The following is an 18687-nucleotide window of genomic DNA, read 5'->3' on the forward strand; positions in this document are numbered from 1 at the left end:
AGCTTATGTGGACAAAAAGTTATGAGGGCCTGAGCACGAACTGTCCCCAAACAGCCAAATAAAAGGCCTGGCACTTGAGGGGGAAAAGGCCTGGCAGCAAAGGGGTTAAATAGCCCCTTGACATATATATATATATAAATATATATTTTTCTTAATAAACAAATGAGCATAACTGTCTGCATTGGGTCAATCCCCTTGTAGTGAAAAGGCAACGAGACTCGTCCAAGATGGCCGCCTTCTTCCGTGTAAGAGCCGCAGTCCGTCTTCTATTCTCACTAGTGTTCCGATCACTTCCTGTACTGCTAACGCTGCTGCGCGCGTCCTATTGGAGGCTTCTGCGCTCGCGCACTACGGCGGCGGTGCGCTTCCGGTTGTGTGGGGGGCTCGACCCCAACGGATCTTAGAGACCAGCAGGTCCCCCGCCCTCCAAGGTGAGACCGCGGGTCCTGCCCGAGCAGCGGGCTGCCGGGGCTGAGCTAGGACAGGGCCAGGCCGCGGAGTCCTGGGTGACCGTGTGGCACTTCACCACATCCAGCTGTAGCTTGTTTACAAAGGACAGTGCAGGTGTATGCCTCGAGACCGCTCTGAGTCCTTTTATATGTCATTTGTATGGCTCTGAACTGTGGCGCATTTGTGGCCCTCAAGCTGTCTGGAGCGATTACAGATGGACCCATAGTCTGTTGTGACATATGTATGCTTCCAATAAAGTACCCCTGCGCAGCACATTATAAGGATATCCCAGGTCTCCATGGCAGTATAGAGATACGAGGCAGTCCCCCTTTATGACGCCATGATATTCAAAGTGACCTATGATATTCTTTTCATGTGCCATAGAGGGTATTTTATTTCTTATAATATGTGGTCACAAAGGCTTACCTGTTCTTTCTTGTGCATTGCAAATAAAATGATTTTTTGTTCATTGCAAACAAAAGGAATGAAAGCAGGATCTGTAATACACAATTAAACACATTGAATAGAAATTTTGCAAAAAGACATTACAGTCAGTTTAATGTAAGTTAAAATATACGCTGTAAATCAGAAGGCGTTGAAACATGCAGAGCTTCTATCTTTCCTGTAATGACCGATCGTGTGGAAAATGTAATTGTCACTATAAATATCTACTCTCTACTTATCACTTTTACAAAACTTTATCAGAAGACAGAAAAGTATGTTCCTGTTTGTACTGCAGCGTTAATTATGCTCTCTGCCTTTCATCTTTGTTGCTGGGTCTGGCAGAGGGCTTTGTGCTATCAGAAGCCAACTGTAATAACGCATTACAGTTGAGGAGACACATAATTTATTACATGTCTAGAGAAATCACAATTACTTTTTCCCACACATATATCTCAGGTTTGTGAATTACAATTCTGTTGTACTCATTTACTACAGTGGGAATAATTCAGATACATGCTTTTTCAGCATGCTTGTTTTTATACATTTAATCTCCTATAGATATCCAGGTATAATGTCCACTTCTCCCTGTAAAAACATCCATAATCTCAAGTCATAGGGTCTGATTTTTAGAAGTACTGTATTTCCTGTTTATACACCCTGTATACACTTGCATGTTTATTTTTCTTGTATCAAATTCTGATGACAGTAATGGCTTACTATAAAGTAGACAAACCCTTTCTCAGGGAATCGAAAATGAATAATATATACTCATCTTAATTAAAAGAAAAACACGCATTTCCAAAGCCAATAGATCTCACCTTTGGAACATTTTGGCTTTGCCAGTGGTTTTAGCCATGCTGCTAAGCATCACCGATGCAGTGCTGCTTGGCTACAGGTTTTTTTTTTTTTTTTTTTTTTTTTTTAGCTTTTGCCGTGCGGGCACCTCACATGCACAACCACAAAATGACACAGTTGCTTTTTTGTTTCCTTTTTAGTTACCAATCCAAGTGGGATGAGCAGCTAACCATAATGCATCAATGTGTGCTTTTTAAAAAAAAAATATAAGCCGGTAGTGGGGGTGGGGGGAAGCATCACTGGGGGTGGGGGTGAACAACACTGGTGTGCAGGTGGAGACTAAAACGAAATGTGAAGCAGAAGGGTATAAGTACCACGGGCAAGAAGGCAGTGTGGGGGTAGTAGCACACTGGTGAGACAAAAGAATATGGGATGCCACAAAGGGGTGGAGTGAAGCAAACGAGAGAGAGAGTTAAAAAGACATGCACTCTTGAAGAGTGGTTAAACAAAAACAGCAGTGAAAGGACATTGCTATGCATCCATGCTCCAAGGAAGGGACAGGCACAAGAAGAGAAAGGAAAGCATACAGACACTTAACTAATAAGAAATAAGCAAATGAGTGACCATGAAGCCAACCATTGGTAAGCAGTGGATGGGCTCCGAGTACAGCAAGCTAACAATATGTTTGCAAGGCACAACATATGGACTGTCTTGGGCGAGCCCTAAAAAAAGCAGACCACTTAAAAAACAATGAGCAATCATAATTATATAGCAACAGAATGATACTTACTTGTACCACCATTTCAGTCTTTGCTTTGCATTTTCCTCTCCTGAACTAGAATGGAAGTTCTGCATCACGGTGCATATCTTAGCTGATGGCCCCTTTGCTGGCTCTGGTGCATGTCCACAGTTTAAAGTGGGTCAAATTCAGTTAACGTTTCTCTCCAGCTGTTTACCAAGTATCACACCATCTCTCTTATTGTATTATCAAGGTTGTCAAAAAGTAGGTAGAGTCTACTTCCAGGTCACTTGGCAGTGGCTGATATTGTGATCTTTCCTCTTCTGAATAGAGGAGGCAGTTCATGGCAAAATGGGACGTATCTTCTTTCAGGCCACATTTACACATGTCTATTGGACCCAACTTCCTCTTCCAAAAACATGGTTCCATTTGGAAGTGATCCGCTCATTGATAGTGTAACTAATCTCTCTAATCAAGTAGTACTGTGGCAAAAGTGAGACGTGAAATGTGGGCATTTGATATGAAACATGATACCTAGTTCCAAGGTTTACCTGCCATTCAGTTTGTGGAGCATGCCAAATGATTGCTTGCAGATTTGAAAGGCACTAATCCACATTAGTCAACAGAATCATCATAAACATTGCTACAGTCATAAATTATAAGAATTATTAAAAATCTCAGATATCTCACAAAGGTTTTTTGAGAGCTCTGGTCTCCGTTTCTTTGCATATGAAGCTACATTCTTCTCAAAGTCTAGCTTTGCCACTGGCATCTGTAGTTATGTTTATTAGTCTGCATAACTGACAGTATCTGTTTTTAATTCTATTTTTCATCACTCGTCTTACAGTTGTGTATATATATATATATCTAAAGCTCATGCATGTTTTTGACTGCAGGAAAAATGGCGAAAGGATCAATTTCTCAAGAGCTCCTTGACGCTATAATGCAAGAAATGGTTGGAACTTATGAAGTGAGTGAAGCAGAATTTGCAAAACTTGTTCCAGGTAAGGCTGGTTTAGAGAGCACTCGGAGAATCCCAAGCTATAGAGAATTGAGACTATCTGTTTAGAGGCCTGGGATGGTGAGGTCAGAGGGTTAAAGATAACTTATACCCACTGATAGGAAGTGGAAGGTTGCACATGTACCTCCATGTTGAATGAGTTGGGAAACAATAGTTGTAATCTGAATTTAAACTAACCAGGGATATGAATCCTTGATCGTTATACTACTCATAAGTTATGTGGGTCCGTGGGCTTAAGGTGCGATGTCATCCTTTGAATGTTCAACACAATCATGAAATACAACATTCTAGTATCCTGCCAAGTGTTGTTTGCGTAAAACGTTTTTTTCCTCTCTCCACAGAGCAGCACTCTCTGCTCGGGCCGATTTTATGACCTCTGCCCTCCATTTTTAAAAATGTGTTAATAATTGTTATTGAAGATTTTTCTTTCTTTTGGTGAGTTCTTGAGAAAAGGTATCAGAGCAACTAAAACTGAGGTATGTAGTGTGAAGGAACCAGGATCAGTGATTGGGCTAATTGAAGGCTATGCCCAAGTTAATGCGCACTTTCCTGTTGTCTCAGTTCTCATTCTGCCAGAGTTTTGTCTCCCCTAGGAACTTTAATTTTTCTGGGTGGATTACTTCTAGTCCACGTTAGAGGACAATACATATATTTTGTCAGACACCTTCTTGGGCTTGCAGATCCAAATAGATATTTACTCTGCTATTGTCCTTTTCCTGTTTTAAAGATGTGTCTCATTTCTTTGTCTTTTTTTCAGGTCGAGCCTAGGCAGCACATGTGCTGCCTCCGCGAGACATGCTGTGTTTAGTAATAGGCTTTAACCACACCCACTCTTGCCATTCGTTCTTTGTTGTGCTTGTCTTAAATACTTCACTTTTATTGGTGCATTGTAGTAAATGTCCTTCCTTTGCGTGCTAAGTTCCCGTCTAGTGAGCTTTCACTAGGATAACGTTTTTGTTGGCAATCACATTATGTGACTCTTCCTCCTGTCCCAGTGTGTGATGGACCCTCCTCCAGTCTGGTTTTGGGTTTCCCTTTAATCCGAGCTGCCATCCTTTCTCCTCGTGGCTCAGCGCCATGCTTCATGTTCGAAGGTATGTTTTTTTTTTTAACAGTTGGCCCTTGTTTCAATTTATGTGGCAAGGAAAGCCCAGTTATACATTTACAATGCCAGTAGCTCAAACTCAAGCAAATGCTTGTGTTTCCTCTGTAAGCACCATCTCTTAGAGGCATTTCTGGCTGACTGAGCGAAATCCCAGCAGCAGCCTCATCTCCCCGTCTGCTGAGCTTGTGTGTCCCACCCAGCCCCCATCCTCCTCCCCGGAGAGACTCTGCCTGACTCAGGGCTGAGCTCCAACTCAAGCCGCTGCAGTCACCTCCAGCACTCTTCTGTGTTTTTAGGGTCGAGCCTGCGTTGCATGCGCTCGCGCATGCGTATCGCAGCGAGACACTTTAGTTATTAGAAAAGGGCACGGAGCCCTGTCGACGTCACGTCAGTGTGTTTCATTGGTTCGTGGGCTTGCCTAGTAAAATCTGCTTGCTCTCATTAGTGGAAGGCATGCACACGTCATGCCTTTTCCAGTGGTTAGCCCTCCTCGAGCGCAGCGACCAAGTACAGAAAACATGCGAGGCCCGCTGTTTTCTGTATGATCGTGGACTACTTTTTCTCTATTTTCCTAGCGCGATTTCGCTTGGCAGAAGTCGAGTGCTTTACACAGTTAATTTCACTTTTTCGGGTTACGTACATAAAAGCACTTTTGCAGATAGATGAAAAGTCAGGTTAGGAGTATACAACGCTATCAGCTCTAACATGAGCAAACGCGACACCCATGCATTGCAAATGCTTGTTATGAGAGAGTTGCACAGCTGAATGGGCCCGGGGGTAGGGCGCTCGCAGAGTGTGAGGGTTTTGTGGACTTTCTCCGGGACTCTAGTTTCCTCTGGCCGCCCCCACAGGCTCAGAGGAGGCCTCCCCACCTTCTGAACTCGGAACTGCAAGGAGCATGCTAACCTGTCGCTGATTACAAATCCCTGCCACCCTCCCTGAGGGGACTCACAGCTGCCAGCATCTTTGAAGATATGACACTAATTTACATTTCCTGATTTCTGTCTCATAATTATGTAAATAGTTTGTTTTGTAAAACTGTCAAACACAGTTTAGTTTACAAACTCATTTTCCAACTCTTTTTATTACTGTCGCACACACACATTCTATTGTTTGATTTCACAGATATGCTCTCAAAAGGTGTGGTGAAAGTAGTAGATTACCTAGTTTTTTTCTCTAAATTCTGGTGTCCGTAGTCTTGAGTTCCTAATTAAACTTAATGTACCAGACATCATGTATCAGAATGTAGTGTGAATGAACTGGGGCTGAATAAGTGCTGACAAATCACTTGAATGATGCAGCTCAATAACTGTTTTCGCGCAACTCTCACTTTGGCGCTGGTTCAAAGTTTTGTTTGTGCAGTAAGCAACTCTCCGACTCCTTCCCGCATGGTTTGGTTTACCCCGCTGTTCAAGCAAACAGATGTTTCAGAGGTTAACACAACCTGCCTCTGAAGTTAAGTGACCACAGCCTTAAGAGCCGGAACCCCTGCCTACGCCTCCTATTCCCCCTGAACCATTGAGTCTAATGAATGTTTGGAAAGGGCAGCAGAGCCGCACAGTCCTGCTCGTGGCAGGTGTATTGCTATGAACCATTTTTCACATAATGCAGGGCGGGCAGCCCCCCCCCCCACTCCACACGCCCAGCCCTGTGACACAGCAGGCGGCCCCCTGTTTATTCATTTGCAGTGTTTGTGTTTTGGACGTGCATCAGCACAAATGAAAGTCAAACTTGCATGCTATAACATGTTGTGTGTCTGCATTACTTTGGTTTCAGCTTGAACTTGTGTGCAGTCAGCATTGTTAAATCTGTTAGAACTTTCCTCCTGTGACCTTTCATAACATTTTTAAAATAATAGCTTTACAACCAGTAATGCGACGTTCAAGTAGCAGTGCAGTGTCGCCGTAATGCATTATAAACTGTATTCCTCTGGAACATATTATTTTAATGTATATCTATAGCGGTAGGTCCTTGTTTGGTTTGAAGATGGCCTTGAAAGTAGTGACCTGAAACAACTCACAAAAATATACTTTTTAATTGAAAAATGGCTAGTTTTGTGTGTGCATAGAAATGATGTGCATCATTGGATGGAAAAACGTGTGTATGTTTTTAATATGAATTTTTATAGCACTGTTTTGCACATTTATTTCCGTATTATCGGCCTGCTTCTACTTTGCGTTCTGCAGCTAATTTTCTGCTTGCCACATCCACACGTAAAATAAATCTCGAAGTGTTGGCAGATTTTTCGATGTCTGACTCTGTTCTGAAACTACCTGCCTCTGTCACTTTGCAGTATCCAGAATCATTTTCTTTTCCAAAAGTCACCAGAAACTTTACTGTTTTGCTAAGCCCTACAACAGCTATCTGGCTATCCTCTTTTTTGTGGTCGACCCTACCAGGCAACTTAGCTGTCTGGTGGCGAAAGACATATTGTCGGCTTAAAATAAAACATACAGTGGCTTTGGGCTCGCCTGTTGCTCGATTTTTCTGTCACTCTCATTTTCTTACTTCTTCTTCTTGTCAATCTTGTATTTGTCCCTCCCATGGGGCATCATAGTCTGTTTACCATGTCTTATGATTGGCTAGTTCCTGTGCTTCCACTGCTTCCCACTACTTTTTTTATTTTTTGGTTAAGGACCTTCACAAGAGTATATGTATTTTCTAGTGGTCTCCCTCGTGTACTTTTCCTGCCCTGCATTATGGGTCTTGTAATATCACTGCAATAAGCCAGCTAGCCTTTAAAATATTCAATGCACTATGCCCTCTAGGGGATAAATATATGGTTACATTGCATTACTTTCTGCTTTTTTCATGGGGTTATGCCCTTTAAGGGCTAACAATATGGCTACATGACCACATTTTTTGCAAATTATATTTTTGCTATGGTGTGCTCTAGGAGCTGTTTTGAGCATTACAGTCTAATGCCAAACGTTTATTTCTGATAAAGGTTTCTATAATAATTGTTTGTTTTAATAAACTCTCCTTGTTACAGTTATGACCGTGGTTCAGGCCAACTTAACGTCCTTATTACACTGTGACTGTTTAAACACTCTTGGTATGTTTGGGTGACCCTTGTAATTTATATCTCCTCTGTGGCTGTCTTGTGTCTTTTTTGGAGGAATTGTGTTAGCCAGCCAGCAACTCTGATGGTGGGGTGGTGAAAGTAATATTCTATTGGAATTAGCATGGTAGATTTATATTAGGACGCTAAATAGCAACATTTTCATTTTTTGGGCTGTAGATAGAGGAAGAAGGTAAATGGAAGTGCTTTAGTTATATGCAGGGCCACTGGAGTTATATAGCAGGAAAATACAAATTGATGAGGCAGGGCTGACCAATTTATGTGGCAAGAAAAGTTCAGTTATGAATTTTCAATGCCAATAGCTCTAATGCAAGAAAATGCGATACCTATTGCATGGCAAATGCTTGTTTTAACTTGTTTGGCTTAGACTGTCAGTGAAACTGTTGTTGAAGGTGCTCTCCCTTTATCAAGTGATGGCCAAAATCAGAGGCTAACTGCTGAGGGGACGTTATCCAATAAATCATGGTTAAGTGGCTTTTGCCTTCTCATATATTTTCTGGTAACTGTGACAATAAATCAAAGTTCAGAGGTTCTGGCTTTTTTTTTTTTTTTTTAACCTTTAACCTCATTGAGGCGATGTCTCCTTGGTTCTTCCCTGCTAGGTTGTGATCCCTTTCTCATAGTGTGCGTTCTTGCGTCATGCGCCTGTAGACTGTGCAGTGTTTGTTTTATGTGTGTTCAGGAGCTGTGGTGCCGCTGCATTGTATTTTGGACACTTAGCAAATTAGAGAAGATGATTGTTCCCCTTCAGCGCGTCTTGTTGCCCCGAATGGGCATGGCATTCTGCTAGTTGCTTGGTTCTGCGCGCTTCCCAAAAAGTGGAGCTGCCTGTCTACAGTTGACACCCTTTTTCCTTCATTGTAGGACTGGTTTTCCCATTCTTTATTGAGCACCCTGCACCTCCTTTTCTTTGTTGTGCAAGACATCCCTTGTCGATCAGACCCCTGTGGCTGAACCGTTCTGTCTTAAACCCTCAATCAACCTTGACCAGTTTGGAGTAGTCTGACAAACAAACAGCCTGGAAAGTCTCCTGAGGTTTACTGAAAAGCAGATTTACTTCCTCTTTAAATCTAAATCAGGCTGGATATTTAGTAGATTTCAGCTTCCCTCTTTACTCAAAAGTGGGATAACTAATGACCTGACCTGAAAGGAACTTGTTCTTTGTCTTGACTTCAACAACGCGGCAGATTCGTGTAAACCGACATTTTCCAGAGGGATTCCCTTGCTGTGAAGAAGATGGTCAGGCACATTAGTGTCATTGCGATGAGAATGACCTCCAGATTGTCTCCCACAATAAAAGCATTTTAGGAAAACTTGTTGGGCATGAAATATTCTCACTCTTAATGTGTGTCTGGTTGGATAAGATTCCCCTGCTACCCCCATTAAGGTGGACACGGAAAGTTTGACCTAACTAACCTCGGCACCTTGTTTTCTTTGGCAAAGGCTACTTTGTAAAATCGGGTTAGTTATGTCCCAATCAGCCATTGCACCGTGGGACCAAGTGCATCTCTGCTTCTGAGCTTGATCAGTCTAAAGAATTGCTTTGATAGACTGGGCATGTCTTCCTATACAAAATCCAACTCAGATGTAACTGTTGCCATCGGAGCAGGGCCAAGGCTCATTTGCAGAAGATGGGTGGGACTAACCTGGAGTGGCATAGTGGGCGAAAAACAATGACTTGTGATGCGGCCTGAGTAAATGCCAGTGGCTACGATTAATTCAAGCATTCCATCCATCAGTGTTTTTGATGCCCCCTACAAATGTAGGCTGGTGCCATATATTCTGGCCATGCAATCTCCAGATAATGCCACATTAAATGCCTCCTAGTCATTCGCCCCAGCAGACACCGTGCCCCATCTCCCCACTTAAAAAAAAAAAACAATCTCAATGGTATCGCTAATGTGCCATTTAAATGCACCTTCATGAAAAGCCTTCAGCTTTAGTCACCAGTTATTTTTTTTACTGAGAACATCGGTTGAAAGTTAAGGAATCCTTAATGTGCAGAAAGGCTTGTCTAATGCAGCAGAGCGAATAGTTGCTTTTTGATGTCCCCGGACTGCAGTGTTTTCGAAAGATTTGGCTGTGATTCTATTTCTGTCTCCTGACATCCCTTTGAAATCAAGGGCTAACAGACATTTAGTGCCACCAACTCTTTAACATACCGCAAATATGCATTTCTAAAGGTTACTTAGGAGTAAACATCCCTGATCTCAGAGTCCTGTAAAAGAAAGTATCCCATTGGGGAGTTGTGAGTGGGGATGTACATTTAGTTTAATTTAAAAAAAGTTATTATTTATAGCTGGGTCTGGTGGCTTACTGGAGTAATGCGTCCACTGTAGGGGCCTGTGTTCGACCTCAGGGTCACAGGTTCAAATCCCAGTGGGTCCATTCAGCCTTTCATCCTTCTGAGGTCGGTAAAATGAGTACCATTGAGTTGAGTGGAAATAAGCATCTGTTATTCAGTGCCTTGGTAGCCTCGGGTGATGCGTGCGCTTTACACATGCTATGTCATGTTATAACATCTTCAACCATTAATATATTAATATTAATGTAGTGTGTTTTCAACTATTGGTTTCCTTTGTGCTGTACTTTGTATAAACGGACAGTGTAAGGGCTTGCTAGCTGTGCTAATACTTAGACGCATTGTTAAATATGACCTATGTCTTTATGCTTATTCACTTTATGTAGCGCACTACTGATGTTACTGTGGTGTGGTAGCATTGTAGGCTTTCAGGAGGGTTCGTTTCTGCTTGGTTGTGGGGTTCCCTGTATATTCGGTGTATTCAAGTGAATGCAATGTGCATGCATCCTTCAGGACCTTCTCACACTGTTCTTGGCTCTTTTCTCCTCCACGGTCTTCATTTTTACATTCTTTGTGTCCAGTCAGCTGCTTTCTTGCACATATCCCCGTTTTTCTGTGCCACCTTCCCTGTTAGTATTTTATAAGTCCATGGTTTTCTGTGCTTGTGAAGTTTTTACCCACTGCTTATCCCAAACTGGGAGCCGCAGTTCCCTGGCGTGCCATCAAAACTAGCCAGGGGCGCGCAGCACACAGTTTGGGAACCACTGCTATTTCCAGTTCGGACACAATAAATCTACAGCCAGTGGTTCCCAAACTGTGTGCGGCGCCCCTGGCTAGTTTTGATGGCGCACCAGGGAGCCGCGGCTCCCAGTTTGGGAACCACCCAGTTTTCAGAAATAAACATCCTTAACCTTCAGCAGTTAGTGTCTTTACATCTGTAATTGATGGGTGCTTCACATTAATAAAAGTGAATGGTGTGTGTACTAAACCTCTTAGTCAGATTGTGATGATGAGTGCTTGTGCCACATTGATACACAAGCATTAAATTATAAAACTAAAAAGCCTCTTATTTCTAACAATTGTAAAGGAAGGTCTTGAAAAATTAGCTGTCAGTGTTTACTTTGTGTTTACTTTGATGGTCGTAAATTGATAAAATTGCTACACCTCTTCATTTTATTTAAAAGATTTTCCCTAACTTTTTCATGAACAGGTCCATCATCCTCACCGACAAGAAGTCAAGACCGTAGTAGCATATCGAGTTCTCGAGCAAGGACTCCGACTCGCCAACGATCAAGAAGTCCCCACAGTAGCAATAGAGATCACTACAGCCGTTCCAGATCTCCAGACTCCTCCGGTTCTGAAGAATTCCACCCTCCTGGGCGAAGTAGGAATGCCAGAAGGCGACTCAGAAGGATTTTGAATAAAGCAGAGCCGATGCATCCCAGTTTTGAAGACGCCCTAGACAAAGCCAAGTTGAAAGAACTCGCAGCTTCAAGGGATGCTGTGTCCAGATTTGGATTTGAGGCAATCAGATGGTCAGGGTTCCATACACTCGTAGGGAATCGGGTTCTCATAGGCAAACAAGCTCAGTCTCGACTGAAAAAAGACTTGTGTGCAAAAGTGATAGCATCATTCAAGTGTCCGCTCAAACCAGAACACAGGGCACACTGTTATGCACATGTTGGCCAATACAAGCACCCAACTTTACAGAAGCCAGATTTAGACGATGCGTTTTATGAGCTTTTGGTGGATAAAGGAGCTGTGGCGGAGAAGCTTGGTTTCTCTGAGGTCATAAATCCTCTTGATAAGCACTTACTATCCCTGCAGCTTAGTATCCTGAAGTGTGCACAGCCCATGTTACTAGCCTGCAGTGAGTATGAACTTCATGAATTTCCAAGGAGTTTTACTCGGGCCAAGCTTTTCCGTGAACTTGAAAAGACCATTTCTCTTTGTCGAAAAACCCTGGTACTCCTTGGAATGTCCTATACCTCAACTTCAGCTTTCAGGCAGAACAAAATCCTTGAGGCTGTTGGTTTGAGAGACGTTGCACCTCGGCCTTCGGACTTTCCAAATTTAGAGGATTCGCTCTTGTTTGGTAATGAGTACATGGCTAAGCTGAAAGAATGGCTGGAGAAAAGCAAGCATCCGGTTGAGGTTACGTATGGTCTATTAAGCCAAGAAGAAAAGCAAAAGCAAGCTCTCGAAGCTAAGATAACTGCAAAGAAAGGTAACATAATTGTCTTGCTCACTGTAACTCTCTTGAATATAACTTTCTTGGTCCTCGTAAATTTGTTTTGCTCTTATATTATTTGTCTTACCTCAATGTTCTTGTTTAAAGGCCATACATAGTTCTGGAAACTAAAGATTTTTTTTTTTTTTTAAAGGGTCTTATTAGAATAAACATGAAAACATCTGCATACTCCCAGCAGCTCTTGAATGACCTTCCCAATGCCTATATATATATATATATATATATATATATATTTTTTTTTTTTAAGGATGCCTGGATGGATGGAGAAGCCAACCTAATAAAACTTTAGTCCTACGATTGGGAAAATGTCCCACATGTGACACAAGTAGGTACACTAACTGTACCACTTCATCATCGTAGAAAGCTAGACAGAATAAGTCAGGGAGTGGGTTCTTTGTCAGCTATATAACATTTACATGTCCTTATTCATTGTTCGACAGGCTAAGTGGTTGCTGACCAGATTGATGCTTTATTTTTTTGTCCAGGTTGATTTAGTATATATTTTTGATAAGTGATATTCGTTTAACTCCCTAACCATTTGTCGGATCTCTTATTTTTGTTTTATCTGTACCTACATAGCACAGACCATTTTCGAATCTCTGATCCTCATTCTTTCCGACTTTGAAACATTTGTTTTCTTTATGTAGAGTTGACACTAGTTCCTTTTGGCACCTTGTTAGACTCTGTTAGGATGCAGGCGTGTTTTATGCTTTGCAAAATGTTGGAAACAAAACCTTATGAAAACTACTGCATGTATTATTTTTATTTTTTATGGATCCCAACCACCTTCTTGCATGTTAAGAACATAGAATTCCTTATCCTAGACACCAGGCTCTTTTTCATGAGATAGGTCCACACACCTTCAGGGATCTCTTCTAAACCAATGCTGTTGTGCTAGGGCCATTGAGTGAGAAATATTTTACATATGCGATTGTCAGCAGCTTTATGTGACTGTTGTTACGGTTCTTGACTCCGCTTCAGTTGTAAAACAAATTCCTGATAATGTTCTATGGGGACTGAAAGATGCATTCAGTTTAATTTGTCAATATTGACTGCTTCATTGCACCGGTCTCCTTAGAGGAATCCTGTTCAAAAGGATCTGCTAGGGGGCATTGGTTAGTCCTGTTGAACAACTTGAGAATGCAGTCGTTCAGTGTTCCAAGAGAAGTGCCAGTAGGGTGCATTTAAGCGACCATCCCTGTTATACTATACATTAATAGTATTACCAAACTCCTGAAGTGGACTGGACCATATATATGCAAAATAGTTCGAACTTGTCAGCCTCTTGTGCTTATTGCAAATTACGCTGTTTTACTCACAAAAAGGCTCTGTGCATACTGCACTCAGTTTCTCCTAGTATGTTCCATGTCCTCCCATTCTAAATTGGTTAATGACTGGTACTGCAAAGCAATTGTCATTGATTACCGTGAACCGTAGGCCTAGTGAAACTTCAGCATATCTTTCTAAAATACATCGACACTGTAAAGAAATGGCTCCCTGTTGCAGTTACCCCCCACTTTTTGCCTGATACTGATGCTGACTTGACTGAGAAGTGTGCTGGGACCCTGCTAACCAGGCCCCAGCACCAGTGTTCCTTCACCTAAAATGTACCATTGTATCCACAATTGGCACACCCTGGCATTCAGATAAGTCCCTTGTAACTGGTACTTCTAGTACCAAGGGCCCTGATGCCAAGAAAGGTCTCTAAGGGCTGCAGCATGTCTTATGCCACCCTAGAGACCCCTCACTCAGCACAGACACACTGCTTACAAGCCTGTGTGTGCTAGTGAGAACAAAATGAGTAAGTCGACATGGCACTCCCCTCAGGGTGCCATGCCAGCCTCTCACTGCCTATGCAGTATAGGTAAGACACCCCTCTAGCAGGCCTTACAGCCCTAAGGCAGGGTGCACTATACCATAGGTGAGGGTACCAGTGCATGAGCACTGTGCCCCTACAGTGTCTAAACAAAACCTTAGACATTGTAAGTGCAGGGTAGCCATAAGAGTATATGGTCTGGGAGTCTGTTTTACACGAACTCCACAGCACCATAATGGCTACACTGAAAACTGGGAAGTTTGGTATCAAACTTCTCAGCACAATAAATGCACACTGATGCCAGTGTACATTTTATTGTAAAATACACCACAGAGGGCACCTTAGAGGTGCCCCCTGAAACTTAACCGACTGTCTGGGTAGGCTGACTAGTTCCAGCAGCCTGCCACACCAGAGACATGTTGCTGGCCCCATGGGGAGAGTGCCGTTGTCACTCTGAGGCCAGTAACAAAGCCTGCACTGGGTGGAGATGCTAACACCTCCCCCAGGCAGGAGCTGTGACACCTGGCGGTGAGCCTCAAAGGCTCACCCCTTTGTCACAGCCCAGCAGGGCACTCCAGCTTAGTGGAGTTGCCCGCCCCCTCCAGCCACGGCCCCCACTTTTGGCGGCAAGGCTGGAGGGAACAAAGAAAGCAACAAGGAGGAGTCACTGGCCAGTCAGGACAGCCCCTAAGGTGTCCTGAGCTGAAGTGACTCTAACTTTTAGAAATCCTCCATCTTGCAGATGGAGGATTCCCCCAATAGGGTTAGGATTGTGACCCCCTCCCCTTGGGAGGAGGCACAAAGAGGGTGTACCCACCCTCAGGGCTAGTAGCCATTGGCTACTAACCCCCCAGACCTAAACACGCCCTTAAATTTAGTATTTAAGGGCTACCCTGAACCCTAGAAAATTAGATTCCTGCAACTACAAGAAGAAGGACTGCCCAGCTGAAAACCCCTGCAGCGGAAGACCAGAAGACGACAACTGCCTTGGCTCCAGAAACTCACCGGCCTGTCTCCTGCCTTCCAAAGATCCTGCTCCAGCGACGCCTTCCAAAGGGACCAGCGACCTCGACATCCTCTGAGGACTGCCCCTGCTTCGAAAAGACAAGAAACTCCCGAGGACAGCGGACCTGCTCCAAGAAAAGCTGCAACTTTGTTTCCAGCAGCTTTAAAGAACCCTGCAAGCTCCCCGCAAGGAGCGTGAGACTTGCAACACTGCACCCGGCGACCCCGACTCGGCTGGTGGCGATCCAACACCTCAGGAGGGACCCCAGGACTACTCTGATACTGTGAGTACCAAAACCTGTCCCCCCTGAGCCCCCACAGCGCCGCCGGCAGAGGGAATCCCGAGGCTTCCCCTGACCGCGACTCTTTGAACCTAAAGTCCCGACGCCTGGGAGAGACCCTGCACCCGCAGCCCCCAGGACCTGGAGGACCGGACTTTCACTGGAGAAGTGACCCCCAGGAGTCCCTCTCCCTCGCCCAAGTGGAGGTTTCCCCGAGGAACCCCCCCCTTGCCTGCCTGCAGCGCTGAAGAGATCCTGAGATCTCTCATAGACTAACATTGCGAACCCGACGCTTGTTTCTACACTGCACCCGGCCGCCCCCGCGCCGCTGAGGGTGAAATTTCTGTGTGGACTTGTGTCCCCCCCGGTGCCCTACAAAACCCCCCTGGTCTGCCCTCCGAAGACGCGGGTACTTACCTGCAAGCAGACCGGAACCGGGGCACCCCCTTCTCTCCATTCTAGCCTATGTGTTTTGGGCACCACTTTGAACTCTGCACCTGACCGGCCCTGAGCTGCTGGTGTGGTGACTTTGGGGTTGCTCTGAACCCCCAACGGTGGGCTACCTTGGACCAAGAACTAAGCCCTGTAAGTGTCTTACTTACCTGGTTAACCTAACAAATACTTACCTCCCCTAGGAACTGTGAAAATTGCACTAAGTGTCCACTTTTAAAACAGCTATTTGTGAATAACTTGAAAAGTATACATGCAATTTTGATGATTTGAAGTTCCTAAAGTACTTACCTGCAATACCTTTCGAATGAGATATTACATGTAGCATTTGAACCTATGGTTCTTAAAATAAACTAAGAAAAGATATTTTTCTATATAAAAACCTATTGGCTGGATTTGTCTCCGAGTGTGTGTACCTCATTTATTGTCTATGTGTATGTACAACAAATGCTTAACACTACTCCTTGGATAAGCCTACTGCTCGACCACACTACCACAAAATAGAGCATTAGTATTATCTCTTTTTGCCACTATCTTACCTCTAAGGGGAACCCTTGGACTCTGTGCATGCTATTCCTTACTTTGAAATAGCACATACAGAGCCAACTTCCTACATTGGTGGATCAGCGGTGGGGTACAAGACTTTGCATTTGCTGGACTACTCAGCCAATACCTGATCACACGACAAATTCCAAAATTGTCATTAGAAATTCATTTTTGCAATTTGAAATTTTTCTAAATTCTTAAAAGTCCTGCTAGGGCCTTGTGTGTTAAGTCCCTGTTTAGCATTGTCTTTTTAGAGTTTAAAAGTTTGTTAAAAGTTTGAATTAGATTCTAGAAACAGTTTTAGATTCTTAAAAAAGTATTCCAACTCTTAGCAGAATAATGTCTGATACAGAGATGCAGGTGGTGGAACTCGACACCACACCTTACCTCCATCTTAAGATGAGGGAGTTAAGGTCTCTCTGTAATATAAAGAAAATAACCATTGGCTCCAGACCTACCAAAATCCAGCTCCAGGAGCTGTTGGCAGAGTTTGAAAAAGCCAACCCCTCTGAGGATGACTTCACAGAGGAAGAAATTAGTGACTTGGAGGGCAATTCCCCCCTTCCAGTCCTAAATAGGGAGACCAGGGCCTCTCAAGCCCTGTCTCCAAAAATGATAGTCAGAAATGTTGCTTCCCTCACAGGAGGGTCCAGCATTTCTGAAATCACTGAGGATGCTCTCAGTGAAGATGACCCCCTCTTAGCCAGGATGGTCAAAAGATTGGCTTTGGAAAAGCAGCTCCTAGCCATAGAAAGGGAAAGAAAAGAGATGGGCCTAGGTCCCATCAATGGTGGCAGCAACTTAAATAGGGTCAGAGATTCTCCTGACATCCTAAAAATCCCCAAAGGGATTGTAACAAAATATGAAGATGGTGATGACATCACCAAATGGTTCACAGCTTTTGAGAGGGCTTGTGTAACCAGAAAAGTGAACAGATCTCACTGGGGTGCTCTCCTTTGGGAAATGTTCACTGGAAAGTGTAGGGATAGACTCCTCACACTCTCTGGAAAAGATGCAGAATCTTATGACCTCATGAAGGGTACCCTGATTGAGGGCTTTGGATTCTCCACTGAGGAGTATAGAATTAGATTCAGGGGGGCTCAAAAATCCTCGAGCCAGACCTGGGTTGATTTTGTAGACTACTCAGTAAAAACACTGGATGGTTGGTTAACTGGAAATGAAGTGTGTGACTATGTTGGGCTTTATAATTTGTTTATGAAAGAACACATTTTAAGTAACTGCTTCAATGAAAAGTTGCATCAGTATCTGGTAGACCTAGGTCCAATTTCTCCCCAAGAATTGGGAAAGAAGGCAGACCACTGGGTCAAGACTAGGGTAACCAAAACTTCCACTGGGGGTGACCAAAAGAAAGGGGTTACAAAAACTCCCCAGGAGAAAGTGGGTGACACTAGAAACAAAGAAAAAGAGTCCTCTGTAGGCCCCCAAAAACCAGAACAGGTGGGTGGGCCCCAAGACACAACCCAAAACAAAGGTGGGTACCAGGGTAAGAACTGGGATGCCACTAAGGCATGGTGCCACAACTGTAAACAGTCTGGGCACCACACCAAGGACACTTCTTGTCCCAAAAACAAACCCCAGAACAAAAATCCAGGGGTAACCAGTGTAGCCATGGGAGATGACTCCTCAGATGAGGAGGTCTTCCTAGCCTTCAACTGGGAACAGGGCCCAACAGGTGAGTTGGAGATTCCAGAGGGAAGTAGACACTTCCACCACCTACTGGTGAATGGAATCCCAACCACTGCCCTGAGAGACACTTGTGCCAGTCACACTATTGTGCATGACAGGCTGGTGCTCTCAAACCAGTACATCCCAGGTGAGACTGCCAGGGTAAGAGTTAGCCTAGACAGGGTCACTAAGAGGCCTGTGGCTTTAGTGCCCATAGAAGTGGGTGGCACTCTTAGCTGGAGAAGGGTAGTAGTCAGTACAGACCTCCCCCTTGATTGTCTCCTTGGAAATGACTACCCAGAGGTTAGTCAGAGCCCAAGAGAGAAACTGGTTCAGTGCCAGTCCTCTCCCAAGGATTCTGGAAGTCCTGCCTCTGCAGTAAATGCAAGCAGGCCCCAGAAGAAGAAGAAAAGAAAACAGAGTAGGAAGGGTGGACAACCTTTAGCCAAGGTCACAGCAAGCCAAGGAGATTCTGCTCCAGTAGGGGAGAACTCCAAAAATGGCCCTGATAAAGTCCAACCTGACCCACAAGAAGTCCTGGCTAGTCAGGCAACTGTTAAACCTGAGTGGGTGGCTCCTCAGCTAACAGAAGAAAGAGTGGAAGAAGGGTGTTTACTACAAGATGTGGTAACCCCCCACTCCAATACAGCAGACAGGCAACCTGAACCCAAAGAAGCCTGTAACTTAGCCCCTTCCCTTTTAGGTGAAGAGCTA

General features: G+C 44.0%; 1 protein-coding gene across 1 annotated transcript in view; it reads left to right on the forward strand.

The window, feature by feature from the left end:
- Window positions 1–296: 296 nt before the first annotated feature.
- Window positions 297–18687, forward strand: part of LOC138267428 (SURP and G-patch domain-containing protein 2-like) — a 156370-nt gene continuing 137979 nt past the window's right edge. Inside the window, exons 1-3 of the mRNA XM_069216360.1 lie at window positions 297–431; window positions 3325–3432; window positions 11149–12165. Coding sequence (XP_069072461.1) covers window positions 3330–3432; window positions 11149–12165 — 1120 coding nt within the window. The 5' untranslated portion in view covers window positions 297–431; window positions 3325–3329. The remainder of the gene's footprint in view (window positions 432–3324; window positions 3433–11148; window positions 12166–18687) is intronic.

Source organism: Pleurodeles waltl, chromosome 12 (assembly GCF_031143425.1).
Source record: "Pleurodeles waltl isolate 20211129_DDA chromosome 12, aPleWal1.hap1.20221129, whole genome shotgun sequence".
NCBI classification, from domain to species: domain Eukaryota; kingdom Metazoa; phylum Chordata; class Amphibia; order Caudata; family Salamandridae; genus Pleurodeles; species Pleurodeles waltl.